This window comes from Artibeus jamaicensis, unplaced genomic scaffold, assembly GCF_021234435.1.
Source record: "Artibeus jamaicensis isolate MK-2021 breed Jamaican fruit bat unplaced genomic scaffold, CSHL_Jam_final contig_233, whole genome shotgun sequence".
NCBI lineage: Eukaryota > Metazoa > Chordata > Mammalia > Chiroptera > Phyllostomidae > Artibeus > Artibeus jamaicensis.
In genome coordinates this window covers 48,587,374-48,600,402 of record NW_026521486.1, presented here as the reverse complement: position 1 = coordinate 48,600,402, position 13,029 = coordinate 48,587,374, and the positions used below count along the sequence as shown (strand labels likewise).

At 38.3% G+C, this 13,029-nt stretch overlaps 1 protein-coding gene across 9 annotated transcripts in view; it reads right to left on the bottom strand.

Moving 5' to 3' along the window:
• The window catches only part of SPATS2 (spermatogenesis associated serine rich 2), a 114,305-nt gene that overhangs the window by 15,692 nt on the left and 85,584 nt on the right, over positions 1-13,029 (bottom strand). For all 9 annotated transcript variants that reach the window (XM_037136221.2, XM_037136175.2, XM_037136179.2 and 6 more), the window contains 2 exons: positions 9,654-9,789; positions 150-208 (listed from right to left, as the gene is read on the bottom strand). In XM_037136221.2, coding sequence (XP_036992116.2) covers positions 150-208; positions 9,654-9,789 — 195 coding nt within the window. The remainder of the gene's footprint in view (positions 1-149; positions 209-9,653; positions 9,790-13,029) is intronic.

Below are 13,029 nucleotides of genomic sequence, written 5' to 3'. Positions count from 1 at the left end.
ATTCATATACCAGTGCAGTACAACTGCTCAAGACTGTTTAACTAAATATACAAACTCTGGTTGTGGCATTTATATTGAGCTTTTGTTATAGGGGTTGAGAGGCAGGTACCTACTAAGTGGTAAGATCTTTAATTAAAGATGAGTCTTACTTGCTTCAGCTTTCACTTTGTCCATTTCAGCAAGCAATGCCACTTCTCGATCCATTAAACTAAGGAGGGATGACAAAAAAAGGTTTGATCAGAAACTTGAAACAGAGAAGTAACACACTGTAATAGAGCAGAAAGACTTAGGGATTCTGTTAACTAAAAGCATACTACCAAGTAAACGCTGTGTAGATTACAAGGAAATTGTATTACACTCAGTAAAGAATATTTTAAGGATTCCAATAAACACACCTAATTCTTTTATTCCTGTATATTACAGTATACCAGTAGATGGCAGTAGCAAGCTAACAAACACATTTCTTGGTAAACTGTGCTTAAAGCAAAAGTCCTTATGGAAATCACCTATTCCCACATATGTGCTCACATATTTTGTATTTTATATTTTGGCCTATAAAGTTCGACAGCTTTGCTTCTAATGGATTTACCAGGCAGTACTCCAGCTGGAGTTCTGAAATACCCACAATTAAAACTTGCATACCTACAACATTTTGCCACAGTTGTACCAAGTCTCCTGGCACTATGAAGGGTAGTCAAATTTGTTCTGGTTTTGGGTAAACATTTACTAGTAATCCAGAAATACAGGATCAAAGTTTTCTGGTAGGCTTTTTGCAGAAAAAGAACATTAAATTGACAGCGCCTTTTCCACGGCAAATGTACACCTCATGAACAGCTTTTCCATGTCCTTACAAAAGAGCCCAGATGGTAGGCCACCCTAATATTCAATCTCTGGGTGCAAATAATTTTTCTTTACCATTTTCAGTTTTGCTTAGTGGACAAAGAAATATATAAAATTTTATAACATCTATTCAATCATGAAATGTTCCAACTTTTTTTCAAATTTGGAATTCATTCTGATTTGTCCTTTTGAATGGGAATTACAGGGTTAATAAAAATTCTACTCTTTCTTGCTGTAAAACCAATCATACACACACATGTATACTAATTCAGTTTAGCTCAGCCTGTAGTTACGTTAGCACAAAGCAGTTAATACAGAGACTACGGTGTAAGATATACAAAAAAATGTAAGGCAGGGATATTTCCTCAAGGAGTAAAATCCTTTATAGTGAAGTGTCAGAGAACATAGGTTTGATAATCATTATGCACAGTATGTTAATAAATGGACTTGGGACAAATTTGGTTGGCACATTAATCCAAAAGCACCAGACTGCAGAGAAGATACAACTTTTGCTCCAAGAACTCTAGCAGCATTTGTAATACCTCAAAGTCAAAACAAAAGCACAGCTGACACAGGAGCTGCTGGGCCTGGAGTTGGACGTGACTTCTCTTCTGTTGCTGAATCACCGTAAGATGCAGATGACAAATTTATCTCTGACAAAGCTTGTAAACTATTTATTACAAGGCTTCAGCGAACAAGTAAGCTTTTTGTAGTTATGTTAATAATTAATATTTATAACAATCTTAATTATGGAAAGTAGACTGTCACATGACCTTACTTTTAGCAAGGAAAAAAATTTTGCCCTGTCACAATCAGACTTTTTGGGGCATTGTGAGCTAGTACACTGTGATGGCACTTTTTCCCCCGAGAAAAAGCATCCATTTAAATAAACTTTGTTGCTTCATTGATTCACAAGAGACCATGAGAAATTCTTAGGGTAACGCATGGACAACCATACAACCACCCCATTAAAAAAATTACTTTACATTTTTATGCCAAAAAATACTGAGAAGCAGTAAGTATTGTTTCCTTTCATTTTCAGGTTGCCTTCTCTTGGTGACATATACTGAGAGGCCCTGTGGTGTTGGCCACACATTAGACAGAGAAACCTACTGGTCAGCTAAAGCCGTTAGGGTATTTTCTTGGAGAAAAGCTTGATGAGTATTTGCAGTTTTGCCATTAAATTTTTTACAGGCCTTTAAAACACAAAAATGAGTAAATATTAAAACACATGTGGTATTTTGACATTAAGCTTGATTGCTGAGAAGTCCATTCTGAAGGTATCCGTCTCCAACAAACACACTGCCGGCCTCACAACTAGATAAAAAGCCAAGGAGCTCCCCCCACCCCTCACATGGAGTCCCTCTCTTAGAAAGCCCCCTGTGACCTAGATAATGGACCACAGGAAAGACCCTGCTTTCCCTTCTGCACTTTAATTCCCCTCTTATGTTTTAAATTCACCAATAAAGAATGAACCTGCAAAACCCTAGGCACCCACGCTTTAACCCAATAGAGGAAGCATCCAAGGAATCCTTTCTCTCCTCCCACTCCACCTTGCCCTGCAGCCTTGGGAGTGCTCCTACCCTCCAGAACCTGTGAATAATAAGTCTTGTTTTTTTAAAGTCTCTGGCTGTTGTTGCTGAAGTGCATCTTACAACTATAAGAACCACAAGGGCCAGTCCAGCCACAAAGGCTCATGTGGGGGACTGCCACAGTACCCCCAGGCATAGCTAGCTGATGGCACCACTGTTAATAGGCTGAGACCAATACAAAACATATAATAACTTTCTTATTAAAAACACATCACATAATGTAAAGTTCTAGTTGAGTAGAAGAACAACCATATTTTTATGTCATTCACACTAAAGCATTTAAGGGCAGTTCATGTCTCCAATTTCCAAATGGTTCCACCAAAACACACACAAACACACACACAGAAAATACACTGATCACTGTGCTACCAATGTTTCTATTTCTTGAAAGTTTTCATAACAAAAAGTTGGGGAACTACGTGCATTACAAAATAAATAGAGAAGGTGGAAGAGTTCAAAAGTGGGAAGTAGGCTAAGCATAAGAATAAATAGCAGGGAAGGGATAATGGGGGGAGGAGGGAAGGGTTTTCAGGAACATCTATAAAGGATACATGGACTAAACCAAAGGGGGTGGGTGGGATCAGGGGTAGGAGGTGGGATGGCTGAAGTTGGGGGGAGTGGGGAGGGGAAATGGAGACAACTGTACTTGAACAATAAAAAAAATTTTTAATAAAAAAAGAATAAATAGCAGAACAATTTTTTACAATTAAAAACAACAATTTACTATAATACAATTAACAATGAAAAAAGCTAAGCTAAAGTTTCCCGCCTGCACCTAAGCTAAACCGTGGTCCCAATGTGGATCTGTGGCCAAGAGATTCAAAAGCACCTGTACCTCAAGGTAACAGGGTTTCTTCGATGCTGTAAATGCAAGCAATGGCTCCCCTCAGAGTGTCTGACAGGGCCGTTCAGACCATTACACTTTCTGCTGCCTTGCTCACTCCAATCCATGAGGCTACTAAGCTTGTAACCATTCCCTGAAGGCTCTCCTGAATAGAAAGATACCACAAGAAGCATCTGATATTCTGGATTTTGAAACTGCTATTGTAATTCAGCTAAATATTGCTGGCACTCTGTTTAGAAAGGCCTTAGGTCTTATTAAGCCTGGACCTTATAGAGTATAGAGAATTTCCACATCTTTTCTTCAATCATGATAGATGGCTTTAAATGATTACTCACCATTACTAAGGAAAAGTACTGGTAAATATCTGAATGTTCTGTATTTCCTTCCCTGCTTACCTGTATTTTTTATCACCTTCACCATTTGCTCAATTTACTCTATAGCTTTTGTGTAATTTAGCTGCTTGGAATAGGAGTTTCTATATTATTATCATTCATATCTCTACGCTATATTGTGGCTATTGTTTAAAGCTAAGCCCTCCAATTATTATATATAACATGCAGCTTACTGATTCTAGCTCTTGCCTTGGGTACCAAAGAACTATCTGTTCACTATCATTTGTTTATGGTTGTTGCATTAGAAAACAATGTTATAATGGAAACACAATTCTGGCAATTCCACAGCCAATGATTTCATAGGATAATACTCTAAGCCATTCAATAATGTTCTTAGAAAACATTTGCACTTGATTTTATTTGCTGAAAACCTAAAACCTATTTATTCTAATTCCATTAGCCAACCAAAGCAGAACTCCAAGCAAAGTCAATACAAACACCTTCACTTCTCTGAAGACACTTCCCTCTTCACATAATAAACAACCAAAAAAAAAAAAAAGAGCATTGTCAGGAGTTTTTATTAGCAGAGAATTAATGATACTTCATGTGTTTTGTAAAACCCATACTCCCCACCCTGGCCTTACTCGAGCGAGCATGGTACACATCTGGGCTCAAAATAAAAACAAAAAATACCAGTTAGGTAGCTGGGTCATATAGAGAGCTGAAGAACTGGGTAGTAGCTTTTAAGAAGTTGGAGTGTGAGCATAAGCTGTTCTTGTGGGACAGGCCCTCAATGAATAACCTTTCTTTCTGTTCTTTTCCAGTTGTCAAAAGCATCTTAATTCTGCAGTAATACTGGAGACCGTATGACTCAGTAACATTTTACGATACATTTAGAAAAAAAACCCAGCAGCAATCTAGATTACCGAGGAGTTTATTATTTAGCTTTCTAGTTGGTAAGAAAAACTGGTTAGAGTTAAGCCACATAATGAGTGCCTGATGACATCCTCATTTGAAACTGTGACCTATTTTTTTGAATCTTCTCTCTGGGCAATTGGAAAATACAGGCAAACAGATACCTGATAAGACACAGAAAAAGGAAGCATGGTATAATAGAAAAGTGTTGCTTAACACCAAGTATGACTTTGGGCAATGTATCATCTTCTGTGATCATCTTTTCTCACCTATAAAATAGGTTTAATACTACAAGTGATATTGTTATAACATATAACATATATAGCAGAGAGATTGTGCAGGAAAGCTTCTGACATACATTAATAGCTCAAAAATGGCAGCAGCAATTATTCTAAGTGTCTGTACTAATCTTGATTTCTCAGTTTCCGAGTATCTATTTAGTAAAATGCCTCCATAATAACTCTGATAAATCATTATACAATCCAAATTCATTGTCATAGAAATTCTTAAATAAGCACATACACAATAACACAGTGTAGGCAGTTATATAGACTCTAAGATAACTTGGAGTGAAAAGAATGCATTACAAAATTTCAGTCTCAGTATGATTACAACTATTAAAATTACGTGTGCAGATAGCTAAGGGACCCAAGGAAACAGAGAAAATTATGTGTTAAGGTGGTAGAGTTGCATGACTTCATTTCTATTTTTCAAAAAAACTATTGCTATAATTATGGGAAATAAGAGAGAAAAATGGAACCTTTAAAAACAGGAAAAAAGAATTCAGATTCTCTCATCAAATGCTCACCTTCTGCCTTGGTCTCTGCCTTTACCCCACACAGCTTTCTAGTACACGCTGTCCCTTAACTCACACTGCACTCTAGTCCCTACAAGTCCCTTCTGTCCCCTGCTTGTACCATATTTCCTAAATGCAGTATTTTATCCCCGTTCTTTCTGCCAATGTAAATTCTATGCCTCTTTCAAAGCTTGTTAATGATTCATTTTCTCCAAGAAATCTTTTCTAATTGACTCTATTCCAAGTGAACTTTCCCTTAGTCTTCACACTTTTCCCACAACTAAAATCTGACCTGAAGAATATTTGAATCACAAGTCACTTCAAGTTGTGACTTAAGAAATGTAATATAAGATCTTGTGAATTACAAAATTTTTAAAAGAATGAATATTTGGATAGAGTACTCCTTCTTACAGTGGTATTTTTGAACTAAAAAAAATAATGATAAACTCTTCCACAGGCTCAGTCAAAACCCCAGTCCTCCTCGTTCAACTCTGTTCCATAATGACTAAACTCCTTAGTCCCTGAATTCTCCCACAGTGGGGTTTCTCTGCTACTACATAGCTTTAAGCTGAGGAGGAAATAACATATATAACATGTACCAATAATCCCCAGCCTTCTTCCCAAGCTTTAGTGGGGAAGTGAGCCCTCAGTGATGGATGGAAGGAAGATCGTAAGGTTACTGGGAGTCAGAAATCGTAGACTTGAATACTGAGTCTGCAACTTAAGATGTCAGGTTAGGCAAATCACTTAATCTAAGACTCAAATCCCCTCCCCCTTTTTAAAGATTTTACATATATTTAGGGTGAGGGGAAGGAAGGGAGAGAGGGGGGAGAAACATCAATCGGTTGCCTCTCCCACACCGATAACCAGGGACTTGGCCTGCAACTGAAGCACATGCCCTGACTGGGAACTGAACCGGTGACCTTTTGGTTGGCAGAACAATGCCCAACCCACTGAGCTACACTAGTCAGGACTCAAATCGCTTTTAATGGAAAAAGGGATTTGACAGTAAAGTAGAATGAAAAACTCCTACATATATAGATATATGATTGAATATGTTTGGCAAATGTAAACTAATTTTCATGTCACTAATTACTTCCAGAAATGATTAAAAAGTTAAATTTTTATCAATTTATTTATTTATTTTAAACAGTTAAATTATTAAGTCAAAGAACACTGAGACTCATGGAGCTACTAAGTGCTAGTAGAAATAAGGTATTAATATCCTAAACATAAAAAATTGAAGAATTTAAAACTATAGAATGAGATGTACATTTTAAAATAATACATCTGCACATTCCTTTATTTCTATGTATTTTTGACATTTTTGAAAGTGCTCTTGTTCACAAAATGATTCCAGCATCTCTGTATAAACTTTAGATGTAAGGATCTGAAAGTCTTTGGTAAGACTACTGGTAGATTAATATAAGAAGAAAAGAGAACCTCAAGTAAAAGGAACTTTTCTAAAGTTAATGAGAAATCAGCTAGAAAAAATTTCAAAATCTTAAGTACAGACTCACATTGATTGACTTTATGCACTATAAATTTCAACTTTCTTGACAGTCCTTTTCTCCTACCCATTTTCTCCTTTTGTAAGTACCTTTTGACTTTCAATAAAGTAGGAATTTCTATTGAAAAGGCAGGTTGAGTGTGTGTGCTCTGTGTATTTTTCACCAACGCACGGCAACCACCCAGAGCAGTGTCTGTGCTCTGGCTTCATGCTCCACTCCATCTCTGCTCCTTAACAGCCTTATATCACACTGAAGTCGACTAATAGCTCCATGATGTCAGACAAATTTTATTAGTAAGAGAGTAGCTTAGGTGCAGAGATGATTATTACTGAATCATCAATATGAACAGATTTTTAAGTGTTACATACTAGAAAGCTGGGCCTAAGGATTTATACCTTATACCTAAGGATTTTATACCTAAGGATATACCTAAGGATTTTACCCTCCTGTAGGTATATGTCAGTTTTCATTTGGCCTCGAAGTGAAAGCAGTTATCAGTGTAATTCTCCTAGTGCCCTGTTCTTTTGGCTACAACCAACACAAAAAATGCTTCCTAAGTGACAGTAACTCCAAGCTCTGGTTCGGTGCCAAACAGAATTAGCTCACCTGTCAATTATGTCTCGAACTAACAACTACAAGGGGCACTGAAATAAGGTAGTTAAAAAACCCAATCAGCCATACAGAAGGGTTTTATACCAGCAGGAAAGGGCAGGTAATCTCTTTCCTCAAATTAAATTGACCTGGTTGCTATGTCTGCTAATCAATCCTAAATACACAGTTCCCAGGCAGGAAACCATCCATTTGTCATTTATTGAAGGAAGCTCCCCTGGCTAGGTTCCAAGTCAACAGGAACTCACAAATCTCTCTCCCGGAACTGTGTTTCCTGCTCCAGGCTGGTTCTGAATGGAATCAGATCCTGTGGCTAAGTAACCAGTAAGCTAAACAATCACGGAGACCAGAGGCTTATCAAGGCAACCTTGTGATGACCTACTTTTAGCACTTTATTCTTTTCCAAATGAGCCAACAATATCTGATACGATCATAATCCAGGGCAAAGGGCATAATGCTTCCTCACAGAGGTGCAGAAAGAGAAGAAATCAGTTACCCAGAAAAATTTCCATTAGTTAGAATCTTAAAATAGGTAAGTGTGGAAGAATTAGTTGAATTTAGATAAGTACAAGGATATAGGAGAGCATATTAGGCGGGCAAAGTAGAAAAGGAAGTGTGAATGTTAAGTTTTTGAGACACTGAGTAATGTGACTAGAGCAAAAATGTTTGTAGAAAAAAATACTAAAGAGCCCTGGCTGGTGTAGCTCAGTGGACTGAGTGCTGCTGGCCTGCGGACCAAAGGGTCGCAGGTTTGATTCCCAGTCAGGGCACATGCCTGGGTTGAGGGCCAGGCCCCAGTGGGGGCCACATGAGAGGAAACCACACACTGATATTTTTCTCTTTTCCCCTCCCTTCCCCTCTCTAAAAAAAAATAAAATCTTTAAAAAATACTAAAGATATGACGTTAAGTTTTTAGCTATACGAGTAAAAACTGAAAGGGGAAATTTGTCCTTTCAGGACAAAGTAGACTAGTAGTACATGAATTATCTACCCTAAAACTACTTTTTGGTTATAATGGTTTAATGGACCATTCTACAATCTGTAAATAAAACACAAAGGGGTCAGCAACTTTTTGGAGGCTTTATTCTGCATCTTTGTTAATTCACTCTTCTTCAAGTCCAGAGAACAGCAGGTCTGAGGCTGCCCATACTTCTCTTGTCTGCTGTGGCATAAAGTAACCAGACTAAGTTTGTGAACAGAGACACAGTTGAATGTGACCTAAGAGGAACGTGAGAGGCAAGAAAACAGATGGCTGGGAGGAAGGGTGGTACAGGTTCTCTCTATTCATGAATACTTCCTCTCATTTTTCAGAGATCCAGGCAAGTTTTATAAATAAGCAGAGCAGACAGTCCTCTATCCCCCCAAAACATCAACCTAGCTGCTTTTCTTCCCATCATTTTACTTAATTTCCTCCTTAAGTCTTTTCTAGCTTCAAAAAAGTCCCTTATAAAAATGCAAATGCATTCCAGAAAGGAGGTAGGTTTAAGTATCAATTAACACCTAGTATCTAATAATCAAGACCGCTTTGGTATTTTAGAAAAACATTAGAATATACTTCTTCCCCACGAAAGATTCTATAATCAGGTACATTTGAGGAACATCATGTAGCTCAGCTCCCTCTTGTAGATTCACAATGTACATTAACATTTTAAAGGTACTAGAAGTTCAGTAATAAAACTTCTGTTAAAAGTATTTTAAAATCTCTTTAACTACCAAACCATATTTCCTCTACAGAATATCTATTAATATATTTTAAGATATGAGCATCTTTTGGTCACAGCTTGAAAAACACAAAATTAAAACAACTGGTTTTAAAGCATAAAGAGACCACTAGGGTGGGGTGCACTAGGAAGGACGAAAGAAGGTAGGAAAACAAAGACAGATCTGTTCTATGTTATAATTTTATTCAGCAATATCATGTCATTGATTATAGATCCCTAAAGAAAGAATGCCTGATCCATTCTATAATTATTTGTCCCTTTCTGAACAACATTAACCACAGGCCCATTTCTAGAGCATTAGGAGTTCTCTGTCCTACTCATTCCCACACTGGCCAAAAGCAGCAGAACAAAGCAGAAAGCTGAATCTACTGTAGGAATTTTAACTCCCCCACTATGTAGAGTAGTTAGCAGTCAGGAATTAAAGATCCTGATGAACGGCTGCCCATCTTTATAAATGATTGCTTTTGTGCTACTAATATCAAATGCAACTTACCAGCTCTGCAATTCAGCAAAAGCTTGTTTCATTTTCTTAATGGAAGCATCCATCTCTTCTTTCACTATAACTCGATATCGTGCAAGAGATACTGTGCAACGTTGGAGGTCTTTCACAGATTTTTCAATATTGGAACCTTGGGAAAATTCCCAAAGATTAGTTTTACAAAGCATAGGTAACTTGAAAGACGGATCCAAACACCTAAGCATGTCAAGTAACAAATGTGTGGACTATGAATGTTTCCTATAGGGCCATCTTCTTCAACAAAAAACTAATGTATTCATAGATTTAAAAATATAATAAGTACCCTGGCCAAGATGGAGTAATAGGAATTTAATTCACCTTCCTGTCTTATACAACTAAACACACACACAGTATCTGAAACAACGGTTTTCAGACAGTGGACGACAGGCAGTACTTTTTCCCTGAGAAAACAGAAACAAAATAAGTCAGGTCTATGACTGCCCCAAGAGTTTCCAGGCTGCAATGCAAAGAGGAGAGCTCCTAAACTGAGCCAGGAAACCTCCCTGAATTGAGGGGACGGAACTGAGAATTCAGGGAGGCCAAGGTCAGAATTCTCAAGGCAGAGTACTGGAGAGGAGAGAGCTCTACGAAGATGAGAGTTGTACAAAGATCTACAGAGGATTCCAAATGCATGAGTGTGAGGAAACTACTCAAGACAAGGAAAAGAACCACTGGAAAGAGCAGGAGAAACAGAATCCCCAGAGCTCACCCAGGAATAGTTGTTTTGTGTTTTTTTAGTCCTTACCTAAGAACATGTCCATTATTTTAAAGAGAGAAGAAGAAACAAAGAGAGAGACACAGAGAGATCAAATGGCCCCCTTCTGTACCCACCCCAACCAGGGATTGAAACTGCAGCCCAGGCATGTGCTCTGACTGGGAATTGAACCTGCAACCCCATGTTGTACGAGACAACACTCCAACCAACCGAACCACTCCGCCAGAGCCAAGCCGGAAATAATTCATTTTCACACCAGCCAGAGTGGGGCACTAGGTACAGCACTTGGAAACACTCACAAATGAGTCAAAATTAACTCTAGAGTAAAGGGTGCTCTAGTAAGACCCAACAAAGCTTAAAAGCAAGTCTCCAACTGTTTCCAAATAACAATCTCAGAACAAATCGCAAGAATATTTTTAGAAACACGAAAGTATCTAGCAATCAACAAAGCAAAACTTATGTCTGGCATCCGATAAAAAATTACTAGACGTTTAAGGGGTAGAAATATATAACCCATAGTGAAAAGTGAATTAACAGAAACTAATGTAGAAATGACACAGATGCAGAATCAAGTAGACAGAACATCAAACAGCTAATATAATCAGATACTCTGTGTTCAAGAAGGTAGAGGAAAGCATAAGCATGTTAAGGAGAGACATGGAAAATATTTTAAAGACCCCAACTGAACCTCTAGAAATGCAAAAAAACAATGTGTAAGATGAAAAATACACTAGGTAGAATTAACAGGTTAGAAACTGTTAAGAAAAAGCTTAATGAATGTGAAGACGGTATATTTAGAAACTATCCCAAATGATTAGATGTAGACATACACTTCCCTTCCTCACACAACCAAAACAAGGATGTTTAAAAAAAAAATCAGAAATCCATAAAATTGAACTGTATGAAAGTCCAACAATCAAGGAGTTCAAGAAGAAACATTCATCCAGACCAGTAGGAGGTGGGAATATGGGCAGCCAGGTAGAGAGGACATGCAGCAAGGTGGCGGCTGGCAGACCAGGTGGTCCCGCATTCAAAGTGGGAACAACTAGGGAGCAGGACAGACCACGCAACCCAGCGTTCCAGCACTGAAAAAGAAAGCCTTATGACCTCTGGTTGTAAAAATCTGTGGGGGTTGTAGCAGTGGGAGAAACTCTGTCTCACAGGGAAGTCTGTTCGGAGTAGCCCATGGTATCCTAGAACATACAGAAGCCCGCCCACCCAGGAATCAGCACCTGAAAGGGCACAATCCGCTTGTGAGAAGCAAGGGAAGTGACTGACAGTGGGGCGAGAGCCAAGCACACGGCATTGTTCCCTCTCTGACCCTGCTCCCAAATACAGTGCCACGGTGCAGCAAAGTGGATTGCCCCACCCTGGCTAACACCTGAGGCTTCACACCTTATGTTGTAACAGGTTTAATGTGACAAAGAAATATGGCCCAAATGAAAGAACAGATCAAAACTCCAGGCAAAGAACTAAGCAATGAAGAGATAGACAACCTATCAGATGCAGAGTTCAAAACACTGGTGATCAAGATACTCACAGAAATGGGTGAGTACGAACACAAAATAAAGAAATAAGTGAAGGCTAAACAAAATGAAATAAAGAAAAACATACAGGGAACCAACAGTGAAGGGAAGGAAACAGGGACTCAAATCAACAATTTGGAATAAGAGGAAGAAATAAACATTCAACCAGAACAGAATGAAGAAACAAGAATTCAAAAAAATGAGGAGAGGCTTAGGAACCTCCAGGACGACTTTAAATGTTCCAACATCCAAGCCATAGGGGTGCCAGAAGGAGAAGAGGAAGAGCAAAAAATTGAAACATTTTAATTGGAAGGAGAACTTCCCCAATCTGGCAAAGGAAATAGACATGCAAATCTAGGAAGCTCAGAGTCCCAAAGATGTTGGACCCAAGGAAGCACACACCAAGTCACATCATAATTACATTACCCAAGGTTAAAGATAAGGAGAGAATCTTAAAAAGCTGCAAGACAAAAGGAGACAGTTAGCTGTAAAGGAGTTCCCATAATATTATTGGCTGAGTTTTCAAAATAAACCTTGCAGGCAGAAAGGGGCTAGAAAGAAATATTTGGAATCATAAAAGGCAAGGACCTACATCCAAGATTACTCTATCCAGCAAAACTATCATTTAGAATGGAAGGGCAGATAAAAGTGCTTCCCGGATAAGGTCAAGTTAGAGTTTCTTATCACCAAGCCCTTATCATATGAAATGTTAAAGGGACTTATCTAAGAAAAAAAAGGAGACCAATACTATGAACAGTAAAATGACAACAAACTCACAACTATCAACAAATGAACCTAAAAAATTTTTTTTAAAAAATAAACAAACTAAGCAAACAACTAGAACAGGAACAGAATCACAGATATGGAGATCACATGGAGGGTTATCAACAGGGAAGGGAGGGGGAAGAATAGGGGAAAAGGTACAGGGAATAAGAAGCATAAATGATAAGCACAAAATAGACAGGGGGAGGTTAAGAATAGTATAGGAAATGGAGAAGCCAAAGAACTTATATGTACGACCCGTGGACATGAAGTAAGGGGGAGGCACACTGGTGGGAGAGTGGGTGCAGAGCAGAGGGGGATAAAGTGGAGAGAAAAAATGGGACAACTG